The sequence below is a fragment of the Eschrichtius robustus genome, chromosome 7 (assembly GCF_028021215.1).
Source record: "Eschrichtius robustus isolate mEscRob2 chromosome 7, mEscRob2.pri, whole genome shotgun sequence".
Lineage (NCBI taxonomy): Eukaryota > Metazoa > Chordata > Mammalia > Artiodactyla > Eschrichtiidae > Eschrichtius > Eschrichtius robustus.
Window position 1 is genome coordinate 14,975,431 of NC_090830.1, and position 24,875 is coordinate 15,000,305.

The 24,875-nt window shown below is 50.5% G+C and overlaps 1 protein-coding gene across 5 annotated transcripts; it reads right to left on the reverse strand.

The window, feature by feature from the left end:
- Positions 1–312: 312 nt before the first annotated feature.
- On the reverse strand, positions 313–24,652 carry URB2 (URB2 ribosome biogenesis homolog). 5 transcript variants are annotated; one of them, XM_068547639.1, is made up of 11 exons: positions 24,433–24,652; positions 24,119–24,268; positions 22,754–22,892; positions 21,182–21,358; positions 16,126–19,450; positions 12,730–12,890; positions 11,022–11,132; positions 9,229–9,471; positions 6,763–6,850; positions 5,143–5,282; positions 313–1,323 (listed from the first exon to the last, which is right to left on the reverse strand). In XM_068547639.1, the coding sequence occupies exons 3-11, from the start codon at positions 22,877–22,879 to the stop codon at positions 1,126–1,128; spliced, it is 4,569 nt and encodes a 1,522-aa protein (XP_068403740.1). In that variant the 5' UTR covers positions 22,880–22,892; positions 24,119–24,268; positions 24,433–24,652; the 3' UTR covers positions 313–1,125. The 5 variants fall into 5 exon arrangements, with proteins under 5 accessions (XP_068403740.1, XP_068403738.1, XP_068403741.1 ...); XM_068547637.1 differs by having other exon boundaries at positions 24,366–24,652; XM_068547640.1 differs by lacking the exon at positions 24,119–24,268.
- Positions 24,653–24,875: the final 223 nt, after the last annotated feature.

The following is a 24,875-nucleotide window of genomic DNA, read 5'->3' on the forward strand; positions in this document are numbered from 1 at the left end:
AACTTACGGGAATTTATCTTATAGAAATAATTATAGCAGGAAAGAGTTGGCTGCAAGCATCATCTGTAAAAGGAAATTTGTCAAGAATCTGATGTCTACCACGAGGATTTATTAAATAAAACAGCTGTGTCTACTCAGCAGACAACTATGCAGCCATTACAGTATGTCTAGTATCTGTATAGTCCCCAAGATGTTATTGAAATATTACACAGGAAAAAAAGTTGGGTATAAAACAAACAAAAAAATGCACTTATGATCCAATTTGGCAACTATATATACATTTCTTTAAATACACATCTACATATACATATGCAAAGGGACAGAAACAAGGCCCTCCCAGATGACGGCGGCTGTCTGGACAGCTGAGACTAGGGGTAGTTTTAAGTTTTTTCCCTTTTATTTTCTGAAGTTGCTACAATGAAATATATTGCTTAGGCGATACAAAAAAACAAGAGTATTTCTTAATATTAAATTAAATTTTAAAAAAGAGGAAAATAAAATTCCAAACTAAACTCCCGAGAGTGGAAGCAGGAAGGAAGAGCAGGCAGGACACGGAGCCCCAGGCCCAGCACCTTCCCGCCGAGCATCCACCCGCACAGCAGGGGCCACCAACCCCGCCCGGAGCGGCCACCCAGCCGACACCGAGTCCCCATGTTCTGACTTGCCCAGCTCCATCGGAAGATGCGCTCAGAGGGAGGGCAGAAAAGCGGTGTTTCAGAATATGTCCCATGCTTCTTGAAGAACGTAAAAGGCAAAGATATTTAAACTGGGCTTCATTACACACCTATGTACCTGAAGTGAAAAAAACAAGTTCTACATAGTTCTAGTGGGGAGAGGGGACCCCAAACCACTGGACCGAGACAAAAACCACATTTGGAATGGCCACAGGGGAGATCTGGCAAATTTTATTGAATTCAGGATCTATTTTCAGGATTCTATTGCAATACTTATGGCATAAAAAAAATGTTAAGAAATAGTGTGAAAAAATAACTGTAAAATGCAATACATATTATATAAACTCCAAAGGATTTTCCACATGATTCAATGCCGCGAATTCAAGCATCTGAGTCCTGCATCCTCCAGCTCTCTTGGACCCGGGGCCACGGCTGCACGTCCGTGCGCAGCTTAGACGGCGTATCTTCTCTCTCCCTCGTGCTTTGCCTTGTGGTACTTCACGTAATCACTGTGCAGCTCCTTAAAGACGTCTCGCACCCCCGGCTGCAGCGAGGCCCGCAGGAACTGGATGTCGGGCTCGATGCACAGGTCCAGGATGAGGTAGATGCCCTCCTGCAGGAGGCCTTTCACCGCCGGATACAAGGTGACCTGGGAGAGGGGGACACACTTCTCGGTGAGCGCAAACAGGCAGGTGCCAGACCCTTGAGGCTCTGACGAGGGATTCCAGCTTCTGCCACCGACTTGAGAAAAGACGTTCCTTTTAAAATGCCATTTTGCATGTAAGTTAAACAACTGACTATTCATAAACTTTTAAGTTTATATTTGGGGGAAACAGAGGCCAACTCAAGCAGACAAAAACCTGAGATGGAGTTTTAAAACATCACGAAATCACAGGGGGAGCTTTGCTATTCAGTGAATGATGCCTCTGCACTTACCAGGGGCATTTAAAAACTTGAATCTTTAGACTTAAAAAATCTCATGGTAGGACTTCCCTGGTGGCACAGTGGTTTAGAACCCGCCTGCCAATGCAGGGGATACAAGTTCAAGCCCTGGTCCAGGAAGATTCCACATGCTGCGGAGCAACTAAGCCCGTGCGCCACAACTACTGAGCCTGTACTCTAGAGCCCGTGAGCCACAACTACTGAGCCCACGTGCCACAACTACTGAGCCCACGTGCCACAACTACTGAGCCCACATGCCACAACTACTGAAGCCCGCATGCCTAGAGCCTGTGCTCCGTAACAAGAGAAGCCACCGCAGTGAGAAGCCCGCGCACCGCAACGAAGAGTAGCCCCCACTCGCCGCAGCTAGAGAAAGCCCGTGCGCAGCAACAAAGACCCAATGCTGCCTAAATAAATAAATAAATAAATTTATGGAATAAAAAATCTTATGGTAAGATCCATCTGAACACTGTGTCATATTCTTCCTCGTGGCCAATCACGTTGGAAGCTCTACTAACTGTGGGATGAGGGCGGCAATGTCGCCACCTCCCCCCAGAGCAGGGCAGGTAGGCAGTGGCTCTGACGCTCTCCAGTCGGATCCCTGATAGATCCCGTCATGTGGCTCAGTGTCAGACGTGACTTATAATTACCACTTCATAGATATTTTTACTTCTTTCAACAATAACACAATGGGCCCTAAATCCCTAACTGCCCCAGAATGGTTTAATCAGTCCCTGTGTCCAAAGATGCAAGCCTTCCTAAAAATCTGGGTTAACCCAAATCTGGGCCACAGCAGGAGGAGCGGCAGCCCAGCTCTGGCGTGGCTACGTTGGCTACTGGCACAAACTTTGCAGATCAGAGATTCAGGCTGGTGTGTGGACAAAGAGGCCAGGACAACAGGCACTACTCACCCTGCCAGAGCTGCCCAGGCTTCAGCTGGACCTGGGCAGGGCAGAGTCTGCCCACTGCAGCAGCTGCAGCCAGAAAGCAGCAGCAAGGTTCTGGCTGACAGGCCTGGGGAGTGGCCAGTTCTTCATTAGTGTCCTGATGACCTAGGAGTTCATGCCTCTCTGCAGACATGCAGCTTCTAGAGAGGATACATTTTATTAACTAGAAGAAGCATGATTCACCAAGGCAACCTCCAGGAGACAGAGTCCTAAAGAGGCACTTTGTTTCTGCCCCTAAGAGGATGCTGTTCTTCACAGATATGGTTATTTTCACACAATAGCTCAAAAAACATTTGACAGGTGATCATCTTAATTAAATTTTACTGTTTTATAGATGATAAGAACATTCAAGGACCACAGGAGGAATGGCTTGTCTGTGATTCCATACTAAGGTATTAGGGAGGGAAAGAAAAAATAAAACAGACAAACTGAAAACAGAAGAAGTCCTTAACCTCACTAGCTGGGTGAGGGCTTGCTCATTCATTCACTGAATCACCACTCACTAAACAAATAATCCCGCTTCTAAAGGCAAAAAGAGGCGCAGTAATTTCCCCAGTGGCAGCACTGAGATCTGAACGGGGCATCTGAGTCCAGATGTCACAGCCCTTCAGCTGGTGTATCTCCTTGTGAAGTACAGCCCGGAGCACGGGGAGTGGGGAATGGGACAGCAAGGCCGGTAGTATCAGGACAGCACAGCCCCTTCGCATCTTTACGTTAGACAGCTTATTTGGAAAACAGGGGAAAAAAGTTAATTTCTACAACGTTACAGTCACTGGCCAACGAATGGAAACATCTCTAAGTTAACCTAAAAGGACCTTAGGCCAGGGGAGTAGTGCAAACTATTTACTCTAAGCTATTGATATAGAGGGACAGTTGTAAATCTGATCTACGGGTAAAAGAGAAGATAAAAGTGACCGTAACTTCCCTGACACGTCTCCAGGATGACACATCTCTGCATGGAAGGAACAAGGTCTGTAGGAGCAGCTGCCCCTCCTGCCCGAGGCCGTCTCACCGTCATTGGCCCCAACCACCGAAAGACCTTCACCTACGCCGCCCGCTGCTGAAACACTTGCCATCTAGCCTGTAATTAAACTTCAACACGTCTTCCTGGTCTAGAAAGATTTATGGCTCTCTCAGTAGAAGCCTCTAATACATATGGAATACTTTCTTCATTCCCAATTTTAAAAACAAATAAGAGTTAAAACGTAGACTGTCCTGCCAGTGGATTCTGGGACGCAACAGCCTCAGATAGTTCCCAATGCCTTTGGCCTTCAAGATTAAAATTAAAAAAATAGCAGATAAGCGTAAATTAGACACGAATAATGAGGCTGGCAAACCAGAGACTCTTCATAAAGTAAATCTCAGAATAATAATCAGTGACTTCAGGGTTCAAATCACAGCCTCCGCTCTTGGCCCTTGGGTAAGTGATATTGCTGTGTCTCATTTTGTTCTTCAGTGAAACAAAAAAATCATGCCAGCTCGTGTTCCAGCAAAAGCTCACACATTAATGACTTGACTGCTTGGGAAACAACAAGATTCTATAAAAATGTTAAATAATTGCAAGGAAACCAAACCCCAAGCCCATATCTCATTCAAAGGACGACCTGCAGGGGCCCTTGTATGCGGTCCCAGCTCCCACACACCCGCCCCCCGACCCGGCCAACCGTCCGCCCAAATGACAGACATCTCCACTGGCTGAGGGATTGGGGCCGGGGCTGTGGAAACACCCTGAAGCGGGGCCAGGATGGAAGCTGAGGCCACACCAGGCTTTCTAAGGAAGCCCATTCAGACGACCCTCCCTTGAGAAACGCCGGCACCTCTAATGGAACATATTTAACCAGTGGCTCACCACCATTCTTACGAGATTTACAAAGGGGGGTATTCTACTGAGAGCAAGACAAACGATGTAACTGTATATCTATACCTGCACAAGGAGGCAGATAATACACCTGAACACACTACTTTAAGCCTCTGACATTCCATTTAAACAAGTAAGACATGAAGTCTTGCAACGAACTTACTACACAGGTCACGCGGGGTCTTGCGGAACTGTGAAAATAGCACACTGACACTCCAAAGTGAAATCACTGTTGAAGAATGAATGAATTATCCAGAATACTAAGGCCATAAGTCAGATTAATTGGGACCAGAGCGCTTAATCCAGTTGAACAAGTCTACCGGGATCTCCCCCAGGCCATCTACCTGAGCGTCAGAGAGCGGCCCCATGAGCCCCTGCTGCTGAGGGACCCCAGGACCCCTCTTTCTGCCTCCTGCTCTTGGACCTGGGTAACATTTCACCTCCCTCATGACCCCAGAGACTGAGCAAAACAGCCCCAGGGTTTGTACCAGAGCAAGAAGAGACCTACCGGTGGCTGAGACCCCCCGCGACCCAGGTACCGCCAGTGCCCTGCGTCTTCGTGCAGCCCGCACGGGGACCCTGCAGGGGCTGCCGTACACGCAGGACAGCCGCCACCGCACAGGACCGCCAGGCCCCACGGGTCGCTGGCCGCACAGCTGGGGGACCCCGCGACCGAGGACTGTGGGCGGAAGCGCGTGGGGAGGCTGGCGGCTCGGCTTACCTTCTGCGCCTCCATCACGTACTGGGCCACCATGAAGGGGGAAAACACCCTGAACTCCTCGGCCCGCAGTGCCACGTGGCTGTACATCCTTTCCACGAGGCGGGCGCACTCCAGCACCACTGGCAGGTCCTCTGCGCCTCCTGCAGAAGCAAAGAGTTTCCAAACCGATTAGCTCAGAAGCCGTGCGTTTTAACTCTTCCAATTTCACACTTTCAACATAGCCCCAATTATTCAAACCTTCCGTTTTTGTTTTTTTTTTCCAGACTCTTTCATTAGCTCAATTTGAATACAGAATTAGGGAGACAGGATGTGTCCAAATATTGATCTATATTACAAAAGGAAGGGAACTTACAATCCTCAACAGTCCATGGGTTTTTTTAAGGGTCGGACTAGAATAACTAAGATTTTAGGGTGAAATCTACGATTGCTATTGTATTTAGAAAGGAAAATATGATTCTAAAGATAAGATGGCCTAATTATGTCTTCGCCTCGTTAAGTTTCAGAAATCATCTAGGATTTCTCCTTTATAGACAGACGTGAGACTCAACTATCATTACTAGACCTCTTGCTGGCTTCCCAGGTTTATTTCTGACCCCTAGTTCTTCCCACCCTAAAATGCCAGGATGACACACTCCTCCCAGGGGTTCTAACAGCCTGAAATGTCCCCGCGGCCCAGGTTACATGCGCCCCGGCCCCCGCCAGCCAGGCCGTCACAGCAGCAGGGGGGGACCCCAACTCAGCAAAGCAACCTCCCCGGTTTTCACTCAGCATAGTAATACACCGTTTTTATAAAATTCTAGAAAATGCAAACAAGCCTACGGTGACAAAAAACACATCAGTGGCTCCCTGGGGCTGGGGCTGGACCCCAAGAGGGCTCTTTCGGGGATGATGCAAATGCCCTGTGTTTTGACTGTTGGTGGTGCTTCCCCGCGCAAATTTACCCATCAAAACTCATTAACGTATATACTTTAAACAGATGCAGTTTGTTACACATATGTTAGGCGTCAATGAACTTGACTTTTGGAATGCACAGTATAATATGCAAATTTCTAAATACTCAGACTCTCCCCCGAATTAGAAATTTAGCAAGAATCAACAAACCTCAAGGCTGGAAAACAAGCTGTACCCATAATTTATGTGATTGTCATATGGAAGCTTGCTTCATTGGTAAACAAACACAACCTTGCTGAGCTGCAGCAGGAAAAGCTGCAGGAACTCCGCCCCCTTATAAGATGAGCAGAGAGCTGGCTCTACCACTGCCCGTTCCTCCTTAATCTCCCCATTAAACTGTGAGCTCTGTGAGGGCAAGAATGGAATTGTAGACGCTTTTACATCCCCAGTAAATGAGAGTAAATATTTCCTGAGTCTAGATACTTTTTTTCTCCAGAAAAGAACTATTTCAATTAGGGGATGTCAAATGCATTCACTGCTGTGGATATAGTTAAAAAATGTCACAGTCTGAAATTTTTTAAATTGTTTTACGTGTTCATTTGATGACCTGAATATTTCTCTTACGTAAACTCAACTGTGTGGTTTTATCTTCCGTAACATATGTGGCCAGAGACACCTGTAAAATAAACACATTTGAAATCTGTATCTGATACTGTTACTCTGAATTACCTTTGTCTTTCTGCCGCCCTTCGCGTATAACTGAACACACCAATCTATGAAAACAGTTCAAGAAAGAAGGGATGGCTTTCAGCATTACCTGCAATGACAGACAAAAGAATATGAAAATATGTAGGCAACTGTTTATTTCAAGATCCACTTTAAAGGAGTTCATATTTATTTCCTTCTTAACCTTATCTATCAGGACGCTCAAAACAGTGTGGCAACTCCTTTTTGCCGGGATTTTCTAGGGAAACGCTCACCCTACTTACTTAACTCTTTTACATCCGTTTTCATGGTTCGGGGTGGGGCTTCCATGCTGCATAACTTTAGGAATCTAATGAAGCAATCCTAGTTTAGAATTTGCTGAATCTGTCTTTTACTCTGTTAGTGGTGCATTCTGGAAATGGCTAGAAATAAATAACAAAACGTACAGTAGCCAGTGTATTCAAGTGTAATTGCCACTAGAGAAAAAGATTACATAAAGCAAATCCATTTAAAATGAGAAACAAAACTTCTCATTTTTCAGCAATGAAAAGGTCTGGCTGGGACTTGATCTTGAAAAATGATACGAAAGTTATAAAACAGGCTTCTTTTATACTCAACCGTCCTGAGATCATGATCAAAGCAATGCACTGTCCAATAAGGCAGCCACGAGCCACATGTGGCCACTGAAATGTTAATTAATTAAAGTTAAAATTCAGTTCCTAGTCATACAATTCCACATTTTACGTAGTCAAGACACGTGTGGCCAACGGTTCCTGTGCTGGGTGGTGCAGATATGGAACACGCCCGGCCCGGGAGAAGTTCTACTGGGCGGCACTGCTCTAAGGCTCAGGGTGAACAAGGAGTGAATCAAGTGTTGGGACTCTTTCCTTTGGTACAGTTTATCCAAGCAAAGTCTGGAGAGCATAACACCACATTCTTTATGTCAAGTTATCAGCTTCAGCAACATGTTCAGAAAGAGGTCATTTTTGCCAAAGTATTCCAGGGCGTCATCACATTTCCAGAGGCCCCGTCTTCCTCCTCTGCTATCACAGTGAATAAATGCACACAAATCCAGGGCCAGACCATCTGAGTTCATACCCTGGCTTAATATGCAATCCCAGACAGAACACTGAACCTTTCTGTGCCTGTTTCCTCATTTGCAAAGTGAAGATAATAACAGGTTGTCGTGAGGGTTAAATAAGTTAAAACATGTCAAGAGCTCAGAATGGCACCAGCTGCGGATCGCCCTGCCGGGGACCCTGGCTGGCCTCACTCTGTGCTGCTCCCTTCACATTTACCCAAGCCGATTCCAGCCGGGGGCGCGTATCAACCCCCATCCACCGCCCGCACGGCCCAAGGCGTGGGGCCCGCTCCCCCGAGTCTGCCCCGCGAGCAATGAGTGCGAGCTGCCGTCATAAGTCACATCCTTCTTTACTGCAATACCATGTCATTATCCTTGTCAATTCTCTCCTTTCATTAAATGGTCTAATTCTGCCCAATGGTCATTCCTCACTGGTTTTGCAGGAGATGCATACAGTCTTCCAACGTCACTTTCATCAACTGCATGAAATCCTGAATCTTTTGCAAGATCTGCGGTGTCAGTTTATAATTGATTGGTATTGCATTTACATTCTACGGTCACACAAAAATCTAAGAATCAGCAGAGACCTGACAACAAAGAGCCTCACAAGACAGACAGGACCGAAGGCGATTCTTAAGTGGGGAGGACATTGGATGGAATGCTTAGTTTACCAGAGAATAAATTTTTCAAAAACTGCACTGCTGGCAGGTCTCCAACCTTAGAACATTAAAACACTTAAAAATATTTGAACGTGCCTATGTATATGTGTATCTGTCCTATTTGTTAAGTTCCCACGCTTCACACGTATAGCAGAGGCACAAATGAACACCCGCCAAGGAAATCCAGTCTTGTAGCTAAAATTCAGACTCAGCTGGGTGACATTGGTCAAATCATTCAGCAGCTCTGAGCATCAGTTTCTCTACCAATGAAATGGGATTGCCACCAAGTACACAGACTTGCTGTAGGGGTGAAAGGAGACACACAGCAAACGTTCAATAAATGGTGGCTGAACTGGAATCTTTCCTACAGGGCATTTGCTCCTAGTCTTATTTTATTTAAAAAGCAGCACACTGTAAAACCGGAACTCAGGATGGTTCACTCCCTATACCCAACTGAATTATAAACCCGAGAAGAGATCTAAGCCAGTGAGCGACACTTGAATATATGATCTGCAAAAACAGAATAATTTCTAATGGGCTTCCAGAAACACCTAGTACACAGGTATGTTCAAAGTGTCAGATCCAACACAGCCTGATGTGAAGGTCACACACTTCCGTGCTTGAGAAACCACCTGGGCCCTAGAAATTACTCGAAGCCAAAAGTTTGTTTCGCAAATCATTGTTTTTCCCACGCCACTGCTCTTCTGAAGGATGCGTTTCCCTGCCCAGCGGGCGCCCTGCCCTCTTCACCTTCGGGTGACACTGCAGGATTGAGAAGAGCACGTTGTGGACCCGCAGGAAGATGCGCTCATACTCGGGAGGCCTCAGGGCGTCCAAGGGCACGGCCAGCAGGACGCCGAAGGCCAGGCCAACGTGGTGCGGGTTGCTGATGGTCTCCTCCCCCTGCCTCAGCAGCGCAGCCAGGACGTCCAAGATGGGCCCGACCAGTGCCAGCGCCATGGGCTGTTCCCGACAAGCCTCTCGGGTCTGCAGCTACAGGGTGAGGAACAAGGGACAGAAGATGAAGGCGATTCTCCGGAGAAACAGCCCCAAACCCAAAATGACAGAGGGAAGAATGTCCAGACTCCAAAATGACCTGAGTGGTCACTGGGCAGTTCAAAGAGACAAGAAGACCAGCGTTCAACCCCCTAGGGGGGCACCTACTAGAGACTTGGCCGTATTGGTCCACACCCTCTGACGGATGCGCCCACCATGAAGAGAAGTAATTTCTCATAGAAGAGTTGATTCACCTACTTTCTCAGAATAAAAAAACTTCACGTCACACACATAACAATATTCTCCCAAAAAGATCCTTAGTTCTAAAATGTCTATAATGAAACTCCATTTGTTACATTTCATAAAGAACAGCTCTAGTTCAAGACATTCAATTATTGCTCTAAAGAATAAAGAGAAGAGACTGAAGCTGAAGGGTGGCCCGAAGTCTTACCTGGGTACCCTGGGCGAGCCCACCTGTGACAGCCCTCCTCACACGGCCAGCTGTAAACAGCACCCCAGCTGAGGCCGCCTGGGGCCTCTCACAGTGATCACCTTCTCTGGGTACCCTGGCTGTGCTGACGCTGTGCTATCCCCTTTAGAGTGACCTAAACGCCCAGCCTGGTGTTTATATCCACGTGGCCCTACTATGCGCTCGGCCAACACTGACCAGGCACCGCCCTGGGTCCTATTCCCCCCTCCCCCCGCCCTCTTCCTCCTGATGGTCCCCCTACACACACCTAAGTACAAATGGGCTTCGTCCACTAATGCAGATTCCCAGGGAAACAACAAAGCAACAAAACAAAAGATCAGAGAAGAAAGCAATGTCTATTCTCTAGACCTTTCTGCCCTGAGAATATGCTAACCCAGGGCAATGCTCTCACGTAGCACAAGCTGTAACCAGGGTTGATAATGATGGTCAAATAGGCACTGCTCTTCCGAACCCAAGTCTGGGAATACTGACCCCAGACTCTTTTGAGGGCAGGAACACAGACAGCCCCAATCGGAACCAGGCTTTTGTTCTAATGAAACAAAAGTCATGTGACTACTGTGTATGTTCACATGTGCCAAAATTTAACGTCTGCATGGGATTAACAATCGTCTATCTGCAACGTTACTATCCTAGTCTAGAGCCATTTTTTTTCTCACTGAATCGTCACTTAAACACACATATTCCTACACATGAATGAATGCACTAAACTGACCACAGAACTCTGTGTGGACACAGAGAGGCCCAGGACTCCTTCTCCTGTCACCTAATTTAAATGGAAGCCTCCTGTGGGCACCATGTTCCTTCCATTACGGACCACGAATGCTTCCTGACGCCCAAGGGCCTTCACATCACACCTACTGACGACACTACGTGTGCAGCCAGACAGAGGTGCTGCCTGGACACCCAGACAGAAAAGCAGTGTGCTTACAGCCGTCTTCAGGACACGGCCCCCGCAAACACACTCTGCATAATAAAACCCGAGCGTGACCGAAGAAGTGTCGCCCCGTCTGCACGTGAAAGGCAGGGGCCGGGGGACGCACAACCCAGAGGTACTCACCATTAGAGCCATGACCACCTGTGGGCATGCACGCCAGAACAAACTGGCCTTCTCGCCACCAAATGGGCAGTTCAAGAGCAACTTGACCAACGTCACAGCCGACAAAACAGCCTAGGGGAAAAGGGAAAACACTCAACAGTGGGGGGAGCCGGCTCTCTCGGAATGCCCATCTCGGGAAGCAGGCTGGTCACCGGTGCTGCGACAAAGCAGAGCCCGTTAGAACCCCGCGTTGGGGCAGGGACAAGACCCAGCTTGGGTCAAGTCCTGAGGGTGGTGCCCTGCACGTCACCTGCGGGAAGAAATGAACAAGGCGAGCAGACTGCGGCGAAGGAAGGGCCTTCTCTGCAGCGTCTCACTAAACCGAACACGTAAATGTGCCAGGACCATGAAACACAAGAGGCCATGGCGATCTAATCAGAGGCCCGTCTCGTCGAGGTGGCGTTGGAAGAGGAGGCCGCTGTAACTCACCCGCGAGAACCGCACGTGCGTAGGGGTGAAAGGAGACACGGACAACGTGCGACAATTAGACCAGGTGCCGGATGACAGGTGACGGTTTTCGACCATGGGAAGGGAGGGGAAGGGACTCAGTGACCCGTGCTGGGCATCTCTCACCATCCACTGCATCCACCGGCCCCTTCCTCCTGCCCCTAACGCTGCAGAGCCCACACCACGAAATCCTGGCTTCTGCCCTTTGCTCCCTCTGACCACAACCCCCCAAGCCCGAGCTCCGCTCCCCTCTCCCGCCCTGCTGCAGGGTGTGTCTCCCCACTGAGGGTCTGCTGGCTGGTGCCCCCGGCCCCCCCTCCTCGCACTCACCCGCGCTCACTGCGCTGTGCACGCACTACCCCCTCCCTGTCTCCGTAGCAATGCCCCCCAGCCCCCCACCAAAGCCTCTCCACCTCTGACCTCAGCTCAGCCTTACACCCTCCACAACTCTCCTTTGACCATCTGACGGGCTTACATAGAAGTTTATGGTTTGTCTCCCCTGGCTTGCTGAAGGGAAGCCCAGAGGCCTTCTCAGAGCTGAGCCCATCGGGCTGCACACGCACAGTGAAAACTTCCAGAGGGAGGAGGGCGGCAGCAGAGATGGGCTTCGTGCTCACACAGAGGAGATGTGAGTCCTCCCTGCTGCCCCCAATCTGCCCTCTCCAGCTCTCCGCCCACCCAAAGCAAAACCCAGCCCCTGGGTGCCGATTATAACCAGCAATCAAGAAGCCACTCACACGGCAGAGAAAGCTCAGAACCAGAAGGCCTGGGCCGCCACCCTGGGCCCAGACAGCGAGCTCCCAGCCTTCCTCCGCCTGTGCGAGCAGGGACAGCCGCCGGCCGCTCCGGCGCTCAGGGCCGTTCAGGGGACCGAAGTCGAGCACATCAGCCTCTGAGACACACAGGCCGAGTGGGAGTGAGGGGCTTCGTTAGCAACTACCAAACAGACTAGGGGGCTAAGGACCAAAGGGCAGCTCGTCACCCTGAAAGAGCCTGACATGGGACCCAGGCTACGTGACCAAACCAAGTAAAATCAGAAGTACGATGTGAGAGGTCCCACACAATGGACGTGAATGTAACTTTTTACGTGTCAGTATACGAGTACGGATTGATTTTGCACGTTTGTTTAGTTTCAGCGCTGACACCGCATTGCAAGTCACTTTTCCCATTGAAGCCCAGATCACTTACGTGCTGCCGCGCAAGAGAGAGAGGAGCAACCCACCTGCAGATCTGCTCTCCACACGTTACTGACGTCCAGTCCCTGGAGGATACACTGCAGCGCCATCCGGAAGTCCTCTGTCGTCCCAACCTCCAACATTTGGGTGAACAAGGCTCCCAAATGAGGCTCTATCTCCTCAACTACCTGAACCGGAATCGCAGGATCTGCGAGGAAAACAAAACTGCTGTGACAGACAAGGGGCAGGTGAAATGGGTACAGCTGCTAAAGGTCAGCATCTCAGGGACACAGAAACGGTCATGGTGCAGGTCAAAACTGCAGGGCACATTCACAACGTGACACCACCCTCTCACACCCAGCACCTGTGCCCTGCCCACGGCACCTGTGCCCTGCCTGCGGCACCTGTGCCCTGCCTGCGGCACCTGTGCCCTGCCCATGGCACCTGTGTCCTGCTTGTAGCACCTGTGCCCTGCCTGCAGTACCTGTGCCCTGCCCATGGCACCTGTGCCCTGCCCGCAGTACCTGTGCCCTGCCCGCGGCACATGTGCCCTGCCCGCAGCACCTGTGCCCTGCCCGCGGCACCTGTGCCCTACACCCGGCACCTGTGCCCTGCTTGTAGCACCTGTGCCCTGCCCACGGCACCTGTGCCCTGCACCCGGCACCTGTGCCCTGCCCGTGGCACCTGTGCCCTGCCCACGGCACCTGTGCCCTGCCCGCTGTGCCCTGCCCACGGCACCTGTGCCCTGTCCGCGGCATCTGTGCCCTGCACCCGGCACCTGTGCCCTGCCCGCGGCACCTGTGCCCTGCCCGTGGCACCTGTGCCCTGCCCACGGCACCTGTGCCCTGCCCGCTGTGCCCTGCCCACGGCACCTGTGCCCTGTCCGCGGCATCTGTGCCCTGCACCCGGCACCTGCGCCCTGCCCGCGGCACCTGTGCCCTGCACCCAGCCCAGAGAAAAGCCCGAGAGAATGAGCAGGAGGACGGCGATGTTGAGCAGGGCTTACCTCTGGACCACGGGAGAAGGTGATTGGCACTTTCTTTATACTCTTTTTCTACTTTGCGTATATTCTTTTATAAAATCAATAGGGGCACAGGGCTGGGGTGGTGCTTTTACACAGACGGGGATGTTGAAGAGATGGAAAGAACCCCAAGCTTGTGGGGACTGCCCGCTGCAGTCACCCAGTTGTTCCCACTTAATGCAGGACAGCCTTCTGAAGTACACCCGGTGTCCCCGGGTTTCATCAGAGAGCCCACGGTTAGGGAGTTCAAGGCCCTTTACAATCTGACTCCAGAGTAACTTTCCAGCCCCGTTCCAGCCAGCAGACTATCCCACACTGCAGAAGACCCTCCTACGCCCCAGTCTCTGCTTACGGGGGGCGGGCGGGCGGGACCAAGGCTTCGAGAGAGAACATCTAGGTCCAAGTGTTCCACAAACTGTAAGATCCTGGATGCAGGACCTCTCTGGGCCTCAATTCCCTCATCCGTGAAATGGGTAGAACTGCACCAACTCCCGCGGTTGGCAAATCAAAGAAAGGGCACCGCAGACTCCCATCCCTGGAAAGCTGAGCGTCAGCACTGCCGCCTCACCCGCCCTCCCTTCACCCACCTCCCATGGCGGAGGCCTCGCCTGCCTGCACAATCCACCGTTCTGGTCATTTCAGAGTCTTTCCTCACCCTGCGACTCAGGTAACTTGTGTGAATGTCTGTTTACTAAATTAGACAAGTCAAAATCAACAGCTCATTCATCTCCAGAGGAGGACACAGTTCCACATATATATGAAGCGTTTTTAAACTGATGGGTTCTTATAATTGAACTGAGGCAGCTGATTCTCCTGTCAGAGAGCATTTCTTACAAATGCTCATTTTTCTGAGCTGAAACCTACCTGAATCACCACCACCGAGGACCCAGGTGGCCACCTTAACCCTCCCTCTCCCAGCCCGAAGCCTTGGGCCACTCCCCCCTTGGCCTTTGCTCCAGACCTCCCACCACCCTGGTCCCTTCTCTAGGCCCAGGCTAGCAGCTCAGGTGCCTGAGGCCTGGGCCCTGGGGCAGTGCTCAGGCCTGCAGTCTGGGGGAGCAGTGGGGTGGCTGGCCTCACCCCCGACCGCGGCTCTGCCCCCAAAGTCAAAGGTACCACCAGTCCAAGGACACACAGTTAGGACTTAGGGGCCACCTCCACTGCGGGGATAAAGGCAGACACTGCGTTCTGCAGGGGGTTGCAGGGATAAAGGGGGACACTGCATTCTGTCTAACAAAGGGGCAGGGGGTTCAGAGCTTCGGACCACCAGGGGCCATATCTTAGGACATTTGTTCAGAATGCTCTAACCAGTCTCAACAGAAGACTGAATTTCAGCCCCCATTAAGAAGGCGACACCATTCCCTAAGACAGTAGCTGACAGGGTGAGACAGAACACGTGAGACTGAAGCCTTTCAGTCAATCCACAACCAGGGCAGATCAGAAAGGGGGGCAGCAGAGTGTCCTTCAGGCTACAGCACCCCAGCCCTGGCCTTGGCCCAGGCGGTCTTGCTTCCTACAGGGGCCCAGTGAACACGTGTGTGTGCTGTGATGGCTGGGCTAGGCTGGCCGACTCCCCAGCCCCACCTCAGACGACTGCCCTAACTAGCCTCCACCTCAGCAACAACCACACAAGAAGAAAATGGACCCGTGCCCACTGGGAACAGTGCCACCCTCATGAGCTCAAGTTAGGGACGGACCCTAGCCTGCTAACCTCTGACCTCGGGGACAGCAGGTAGTGACTGTCCTGCTGGAGAGAATGAAGACACCGGCTGGGTTTTCAGTCCTGATTAGCTGGCCGGCAAGGGTGACATCCGACTACAACACTGCAATGACATCACAGGCTGAGCCTCTGCCCAGTCAGCACCCACAGCCCCACGACGCCCGGTACCACTCTGAGACCTGCGGGACGACGTCCTGCCCTCAAGGAATTTTATGAGGTTCCCTATAAAGTAAGTCACTTGGAGTTTTGAAAAGTTGGCAGATTTTATCTTTCTGAAGTCCACTGATGGCGCTGAAGATCTGATACTGAAGGGCCTACGAATAAAGATGAAACTATCTATGTTGACCTCTGGGGCCAGGAGAGAAAAAGGCTAAAACAGAGAAGAGTGGTTCAAAACTATAAACTGGAACAATCTCCAAAATAAGTGAAAAACTAAAGTGCAAAACAATATACCTAGAAGGCTGCTGTTTGTCTAAAAAGCAGGAAAGCAACCGTGAAGGTAACTGCTTACAGGTGCAGAGAAGGCAGAGACCTGAAACGAACTCTGGGGAGGGAGAGTTTCTCCCAGCTCATCACGTGGTACCTCCGGAAACGCAGACCTGCTCCAAAAAGGAGAGGGGCAGCAACTCACCTGGCTGCCGCTTAGCGACCTCTCACCAAAAGCTCTACAGTACAGAACTAGCTCAGGAGAAGACGTCTCACCTGCAAGGACTTTTCTCACAGATTGAAACATGGAGGTAAACACAGACTCCTTCTGGGGGTGCAGTTCTGGGGCTAACAAGAACAGAGTCAAAAACTGCACGGCTGCCTGGAGAGATGGGGTGTCTCCTGCTAGAGCCGGCAACTCCGACAGGATCTGAGAGTAGACAGCCTGGTAGAGGGCGGCATTGGGCAGCAGCACGTGGTCCGTCCCTCCGGGAACCTCTGTCCCGCTGTGCCCGGAGCACAGGGCCACATCAGCCTCCAAGAGCGAGGCGACCGACGAGAGGACGGGGGGCGGGAGGCGGCGGCCCCGGGCCCCGCGGGCGGCGCAGAGCTGGAGCACGGCCCCCGCCTGCAGCACGGCCGCCTGCAACCGCTCGCGCGGCGCTTCCAGGGCCCCGTGCTGCTTCTGCGCCTTGACTAAAGGCCCCAGCACTTGGCACAGCTTGCTTAAAGACACCAGGAGGAGCTGCTGGCCCAGAGGTGTCTGATCTCCCGACCGTCCGCCTGAAGTTGCTTCAGGGCGCAGATGGGGCCTCGAGAGGAATGCAAGGATTTTCCCAAAATTGAGCCCCGGGCTGAGCTTCCTCTGGAGTAGCATTCGCAGCGGCTGTTCGAAGAAGGTCCCCACCACCTGGAGGAATTCCAGCCAAGAGGGGTCATCCACGTCCACAAGAAACCTCCCACTGGCTCTGAACAAGGAGGTCAGCGTGATCTCAAAGATGTCGCTAACGTACACGACCCTGAGCGTCGACTGGGCGCTCTTCCCTCTCTGCAGGTGACCGAGGAGCCGGTAGCACGTCATCAAACACCTGAGGGTCAGCGAGGAGGGGCAAGAGCTGCCCAGCGTGGCGACGGCCACGGTCAGCAACAGGAGAAAACAATGCACGTGACAGGGGGGCAGGAGGCTGTCCAGCTGCAGAGCAGAAAGAACCTCCAAAAGCCGAAGAACGCCCTCCAGCTGCTCCCCCTCCAGCTCAACGGGGGAGTCACCCCTGGCCAAGGAGAGTAAGCTTTGGGCGATTTCTCCTCTTGGCTCTACGCCTTCAGATCCGACCTTTGGAAATCTGCTTTCCCAGTGAGCCACGGCCACGTAATCCCTTTCAAAAAGCCAGGGCAGCTGCTGGCGGAGAAGAGCAGGGCCCCTCCGGGCGCCGGCACACAGGATGCCGGCGCAGCTCGCGGTCACGCACAGTAAGAACGCAGAGTGGAGGGACTGCATTTCGGGGAAGAGAGGGCTGTGGAGGACGGCCTTCGATATGTTTTCAAGTGTGATGTCTGGCTCCTCCTCCGCTGAGCCCTCCTGGGCTTTGCTCGTTGGCAAAGTTCTCAGCAGGACACCGGCCAGGTACCGCAGGTCGTCCGGACAAAGATAGGGTGTTAAAATCGTGAGATGGGACACGACTGAGTGCCAGTGGGCGACGGGGTAGGTGAGCGCACTCACTGTCCCCACCTGGCCGTCCCAGGAGGCTGTCGTCCCCCGGGTCAGGCTCGCTCTCCCAGAGCCCAGGATGTAGGCGGCGTCGCGCCTCAGAGCGAGGAGGGCTTCTTCAGACTGGACGCCAGTTTGCAGCAAGGTGTTTTTCATTCTCTGCAGGTGGAGCTGCTCCAAGCAGTACCTGCCGAGGGAGTCGGACTGAGCTGTAAACGCCTCTATCTCCTTCCAGTGTTTGGCCTCCAGGCCCGGGAGCAGCGGGGGGAGGCCCGAGGGCTCCAGGGCGGTGCCTGTGAGGGACCCGGGCTCAGAGCGGTACGGGCCGCAGCTCAAGCCCAGCACAGTGTCCACCTGGGCCCAGGTGTGGGCGAGCAGGAGCGCAGAGTCACCGACCCTCTGTCGCCAGGGCTCGGGCACCAAGGGCCGCGGCTGGCGGAGGAGGTCCAGCAGGGGCCGCACGAGGCCCCGCAGCGTCTCGTCCATGGTGCGCCGCGTGCGCCTGACCACGGGCAGGGGCGAGTCGCCATCCAGGCTCCGCGCGTGGACCATGACGCAGTGCAGCAGCGAGCTCAGGGACACGGACTTCAGGGCCATGTCCATGTCACCCCGCAAATCAGGCAGGACCAGGGACTGGAACCTCTCCAGCACGAGGGCCCAGGCGTCCAGGACCTGGCTCGGGGGCAGATCCGGGAGGCACTCGCGGAGCACAGCAGCGGGGCCTGCGGACAGCACGGGCTGCCTGAGCGCCTCGGCCGCGGGGCGACAGATCACCCCCAGCACCTCCCTGAACAGCCGGGGCACCTGCCGGAGCTTGGCGAACGTCTGGAAGAGCGTGTGGATCAGCGCCTCCTGGGCTTTCTGGGTCCGCGACTCTGTGACTTCTGCATCGATCCAAGCTGAAGACAACAGGTCATCCAGGTCTGGCTCCAGAATCAAATGATTCAGAGACAGCAAAACCTTGAGGCAGCGGAACCAGGCTGGCACGGGGGCCTGCGGATGGTTCAGCAGCATCTCGGCCAGACGGCGGTAGAAGTGGAACTGAGTCTGCCCGTGCCGAATCCGGTCAGTGGCAATGTTGTAGATAGTACTACTGGCCACTGAATTTAGCAGCTGTTCCAAGGCCAGGAGTTCCGTGGTCCAATCAGACGCAGGCAGGGCTTGCAACTGCTCCTCCTGCAGGTGGGAAATCCTTAAGCAACCAAACAGCCGAGGGAGCACCTTGAAGCAGAGCAGCCGGTTCCCCTCCGTGAGGTAAGCATCTACAAAGAGCTTGTACAGCAAGGCCACGGAGTTGGCCACCACAGCAGCCTGAAGGGACGGTTCACAGTAGCCAGGATCCACCAGCCTGGCCATCACGGTGCCCAGGGGCGCTAGGAGATTCTTCATGGCCCCCATCTTCGTGTCACCTTGCTGCTGGTCCAAGAGCTCCTCTTTGTAGGAAGGGAGCAGCTCGGCCTGAAAAGCTCCGCCTCGAAGCACGGCCTCAATCTGACTCCTAATGTCCCGGCCTAGTGCCGGCCGCAGCTGGCCCTGGCCAGCCTGGGTCCACGTGCCTGCCGAGAGTAAGTGTCTCAGGACCAGGCAGGGCTGGAGCAAGTGTGTGGTCACCTCCCCAAAGGTGCGTCTCGGGTTGACCTGCTGCCGCTGAATCGAGAGGTAAAGGCCGAGGGTCAGGTGAAGAACCTCGAACAACTGGGGCATCACGGCTCCCGGCTGCCTACAGGCCAACCAGCACAGCTGGCTCAGCAGATCGACCGTCAGCTCCTGCCTGGCCGTGTAGATGACGGCAAGGGCTGGCGTCGAGAGGATAGCCTGGCAGCAGCTCAGCACAACACAGATGCTCCTCTGAGATCCCAAGAGAGCGAACTCGGCCATTCTCTCATTGATGATCTGAGCATTAAGAAAGAAAGAAAACTCATCACTGACCCTAAACCCACACACGTACACACAAAAAATACAACACAATCAGTGTGAACTCACTCCTTGCCCTCATCTGAATGAGAAAGAAATGCCCAGATTCGCACATCTAAATGAACGTGGCATTTCCTTAGTGCACCAAAGGAAGGCAGAGGACCTGTCGTAACTCCTACACACATCCATCTCCTACCCGTAGAAACTTGGGAAGGGGCTCAGCGCCTTTGTAAATTTGCTGTGCCTTTTTAAAGAGCAGAGTTTTATAAGGCTTAAACCTCAAAGATTTCACTTTTTCTTAGATCCTAAACCTATAATTCAACTTACATGCTACAGGTAGATGGACAGTGGCCTTGGGTTATGATCCTGTGGTCCAAAACACATTTTTATAATCAGTCATACTGTTTGTATTTAAAAAGCCAAAGCAAGAGGCATTCTTAAAAGAGGAAAGCAAACGCTGCCAGGTACTACTTAATGTACAGCAAACCCACAGTCTATTGCTTCCAAAATTCTGAAATTCACCAACACCAGAAATTATGAGGGCCAGGCAGGTTCCAAAGTTCACTTATAGGCTAAGTGACTTGCTCCCAGCCTTACGGCATCTGAGAGTCAAATTTATCCTAAGTGTTAAGTTAGCAGTAGCCCAAGGACACAGGTGTGTTTATCTCCATCCGAGTAACTGCTGGCTCTGGAAAAGCCGAAACAAAGATATCACATACTTGAACGCCAGCACACTTACTACAGTGATCTCCAAACTTTTCTGATTATACAACTTTTTCCACACTTATACCTGATAAGGTTATAAATTATATGTATGCACTATAGTACTAGTATCTTATATAATTTTAAAGCATACATAGAAATTCAAGTGACTTTTTAAAAAACATATAGAGATGTAAGATTTTCTTCCCACATTCCCAAAGAACCATTCAGAATAACCCACTTTGGTGACCACTGGTCTATCATTTTAAAAAGTGACACAATTTAGAGCATAATTTCAAGAACCACTAAAGCCTATGAACCATCAGGCATCAACCATTTAATTCTTCTGTTCCCAGCCTCTACTGCTTTTCTCCTCCTGCCCGCACGCTCGTGTGGGTGAGGCTGCAGGGTAGAGCGCAGGCTTTGCCGTCAGACAGATGGAGGTTCAAATCCCAGCTCTGCCACTTACTTGCTGTGTGACTTTCGGCAGGTTACCTGGCCCACGTTCAGTGCTCATTATTCGTGCTTTTTATTGTCACCAGCTATCCTCACAGTATTTCAAAATACTCAGTATTGACAGTGAAGTTCATAATCCCGACCTGAGACTTCAAAATCACTGAGTCAAAAACCTTTGAGGAAATTCTCATCCAGAGTTTGGCCTTTGACCTCCCTCCAGTCCAGCAGAAAGGTGAAAAAACAAAAGTCATAAAGTAGCATCATTTGCTGGCTACCTTTTCCAACTAAAAAGGTAATTAACCACTTTACGAAAAAGTTCTAAGCTTTTCATAATATAAAGTGCTTAGCATGGTGTAGAGCATACGATGTGCATTCAATAAATATCAGTCATTATTATAACTCTAAAAATATTATTTCTTTCTCCTCCCCTACCTTGATATTTTCTGTATCTTCATATAATTAACCGTAAGACAAATAAGCCTCCAGCATTAACAGGAAATCAATAGAGATACATGTAACACTTACAGGATAACACAGGAAACTGTTAATTACCTTGATGAGGGAAATCTGAAGGTTAATTGTCTTTCCATTCTTGAGGAGATTCTGCAATTTTCTGCTATGTAGAATGTTATCCATATAGATCCAAAGCCTTTCAACAATGTCTTCCTTCAGTTCAAGTTTTTTCTTATAAAACGCAACCAATGACTGTCGTGCCCAATCAAGTAATACCTGAATTTGGAATATACTTTAAAAATAAATGAATTTCTTTACCAAGAAAGAAAGACACTGGACATTTATAGGGACATCACATGCATAACCAAATACAATTGCCAGGGGGGAAAAAACTCTCCTTTATAACTTATCTTTGGTAACATTATGTTATGTTTCGGTGTCTTAAAATATTTATTATTAAAGTATCAATCAAAAACAACTGTGTCTTCATATGGGGCCAATAAAAAGTTTCAAGAGAAACGGTTTCTTCTGACTAATCGCGTCTAAGTTTTAAAAGTTAAAAGCACAACAACAATTGCTCAGAATGGCCACAAAAGGAATGACACACGAAAGCAAAAATGCAGAGTCAGAAGACCAGGGTTTGTGTCCTGGCTTCCCGAGTTACCTCCAGCTTCACCCCTAAACCTATTTACCCTGTTCAGAAGACAGAGAGTCTTCTATGAAATGATTCAGAAGTGCTGTATTAAAAGGAGGGCTGGACATAAACAGTTTCCATTATTGTGACATGTTTCCTTATTCATAAACACAAGGAAAGGTGGTGAGGCTTCAGCTCAGGACACCAGAACTGTCAATAACAGCATGCATGTGACAAACGCTAAAAGGAAAAAACTCTCTCCAGAGAAGGGTAGTGGAAACCTTGATGAAATTGCCTGCCACGGCTGCCAGGTCAAGCAGCCAAAATGATTCTCAGGTGCAGCCAGATTTAGAAACTACTAGCTCTGCTAGCGCTCTACATACTGGACCTCATCATTTCAATGGCTGGAATCCACCTGACACATTTTGTGCTGCTTTAATACTAGCAAATGAGTCTCTAACTGCATGAGGTCATCATCCTGGTGTCTCCATTGTATTAACTGTTTTGCTTAGTCAGATAAGCTTGAGAAATGTTAACAAAGAGCTATGTCTTTCTTGGTTCCTAATCTGTTTCTAATCTATCGGTTTCTAATCTATTTCCCCTCAGTTTATTACAAATGCTAAAGCTTCTCTACTTCCCAGCCTGCCATTCATCAAGTTCCAAAGATGTTTAACAACAAGAATTGCTTATGAAGCATCACTTAGGATTTACAAACAAATGAAGCTGCCAACAGACTCAGAACTTAACTTCTGTAACCTAAATCCTAATTTGCTCACTGATGCACGTACTTAATTCGGAATATAAGGGATGTTTCCAAACATAAACGAAATGCTGCGGTTTTGTAACAGAAAAACTTTGTCAGTGTAATACCTAACTACTTACTTTTTCTCACTGATAGGACTTCTAACTTTCTAACCATGTTTCCTTCCCCGACCTTTTCTCTAATCCTTTTAAATTTTAACTAAATGTCAATATGCAATTTACACAAGTGATCATTAGTTTAGGTTGTAAAAATGTAACTTTCACATTAAACTTACTTGTTCTTTATTTGGAAGAACACACTGATGGGAAATCCAAGCAAAGTGAGCTAGTTTTAGTTTATCTTCCCAGGAAGTTGTCTTGCTTTTAAGTTTTAGAGAAATGCCAGAATAAACAGCAGCCATTGCTGCGCTTTACCTACAATTTAAAGCAATGGAAAATATTTATATTTTTTTAATATAAAGGACCAGAATATTAAGGTCAAACTTAACAGGCATCAGAAAATGAACACTGTGTACCTTATTGTCTACATAACTTATATTCCTTTAAAAATATTTTTCTAATGAATTAAAACACTGTTGGGCAGAAATTTATACATAAGATGCTTGAGTCCATGAGTTTTTTGGAGGAAATTCAAACAGAAGATGGATTACACACACACGTACAAGTATTCCTGCTGTGATCAAACATCACATCCTCAGAGGTCAGTGCGCAGGAATTCAATGGAACAAGACCCAAAGTGTTCAAATTACTTGTGAAAAGATCCGTTCACACATGGTTTTAGATTGAAAGAGTTGTTTCTGCAAAAATATTCTAATACATACTACAGAGTATATACTAGGACCCACCCCACTGAACAGTTTAAAAAGATAAATAAGCAGTATTTCGAAATAGTAATATTTCTCCAAGTACAAAAGAAATATAGTATAAACCCAGTCCCAACAGAAAGAATGTTTTTTCAGCTGCAACAGTAACTTCATAAACTTACCAACACACACTGCTTCTAAGACTCTACAGAATATAGTTACACGATTAACGCTGGAAAAATACAATTATGAATAAAGAAAGAACACAAACATACCAACCACCTATAATCCTATAAAACTGAGGTAAATGTAGCTTTGAGTTTCCTAAACGCCATAGTAAAAAGGGGAAAACATATCAGGTTAAGTCATTTTCATTATACAGAAGTAAACAAGTCAGTTCCTCAAGGGAGAAAGTTTTTCATGATACTTAATACTAAAATAAAATTATCGTAAATAACAACAAAATAGGACCAATGAAATACCGAGAAAAGATCGCGGCCCCGTGATTCCAATTTAAATACTGTCAAACCAAAACAATTTGCTATCCTGAGAACTGGATCGCTGGATTTTTTAAATCTAAGGGGTCTGAAATCCTACAGACCTCCCTTCAGAGCTAATTCTCAATAGGGATCTTTACAGGGAATGAGCGAACATCGGATGAAAGACAGTTAGGTTCAGCACGGTACCCTTCACTCTATTACAGAGGCTAGAACAGTCAAAGGCTGTCAGTCTTCCTCTTTGTCAAAACGTCCAATATCCATTCAACAGCTACTAATTTAACTTCTAAATTCAATGTTATACAGCCATCGCGACAGCTACAAAGTACTTTAAAAGTACCTGCAGAACTGGCTACAAAGACGCCTCATACACCCTCCCGGATCTGTCAACCTTGGGCTCTCGGTGCCCGCAGCGATCCCTGCGAGCGGGCGTGGAAAGCCCGGTGCGGACCGCAAAGCCGCGTCCGTCCTCACGCGGCCACGCTAAACCCTGCGGAACAGAAGGAAGCGAGCAGCCAGGAGCGAGGCGAGAGGCCGCCGGAGGAGCAAGCCAGCGGGGGATGGCCGTGCCCAGGTAGGGAGCTCACCTGGAGGCACCTGGTCACCTGGGAGGGACCGCGGGCGGGGCGGAGGGCCGGCTGGGAGGGGGCTCACCTGCAGGCCGCCCCCAGGTGAGGAACTCACGCAGACCCCGCCGTGAGGGGCGGCGGGCGGGGCGGAGGGCAGTCACCGGGTGGGGAGCTCTCCCGGCGGCCAGCCCCGGATGGGGACCGCGCGGGGACGAACGGCCGCAGCGGCGGCGGGACCGACTCCGGGGCCACCACGTGGGGCTTCGCGCTCCTTCCTCCGGACTCCGGCTGCGCGGGGAACGGCGGGGCGGCGCTGGACGGGGCGGAAGGAACGTGGGGCGGGGCGGCTCGCACGCCAGGCATCGCCAGCCGAGCGCCGAGGCGCCGCGCCCATTGGCGGAGACGGTCGCGCGTCGAGGCCCGAGCGGCCCGGCCCAGCCCGCGGCGGCTCGGCGTCAATCAGTCATGGGGCTGCAGCCCAGAGCCGCCGCGGGGGCGGCGGGGCACGGGGCGCGGGGGCCCGGCTGA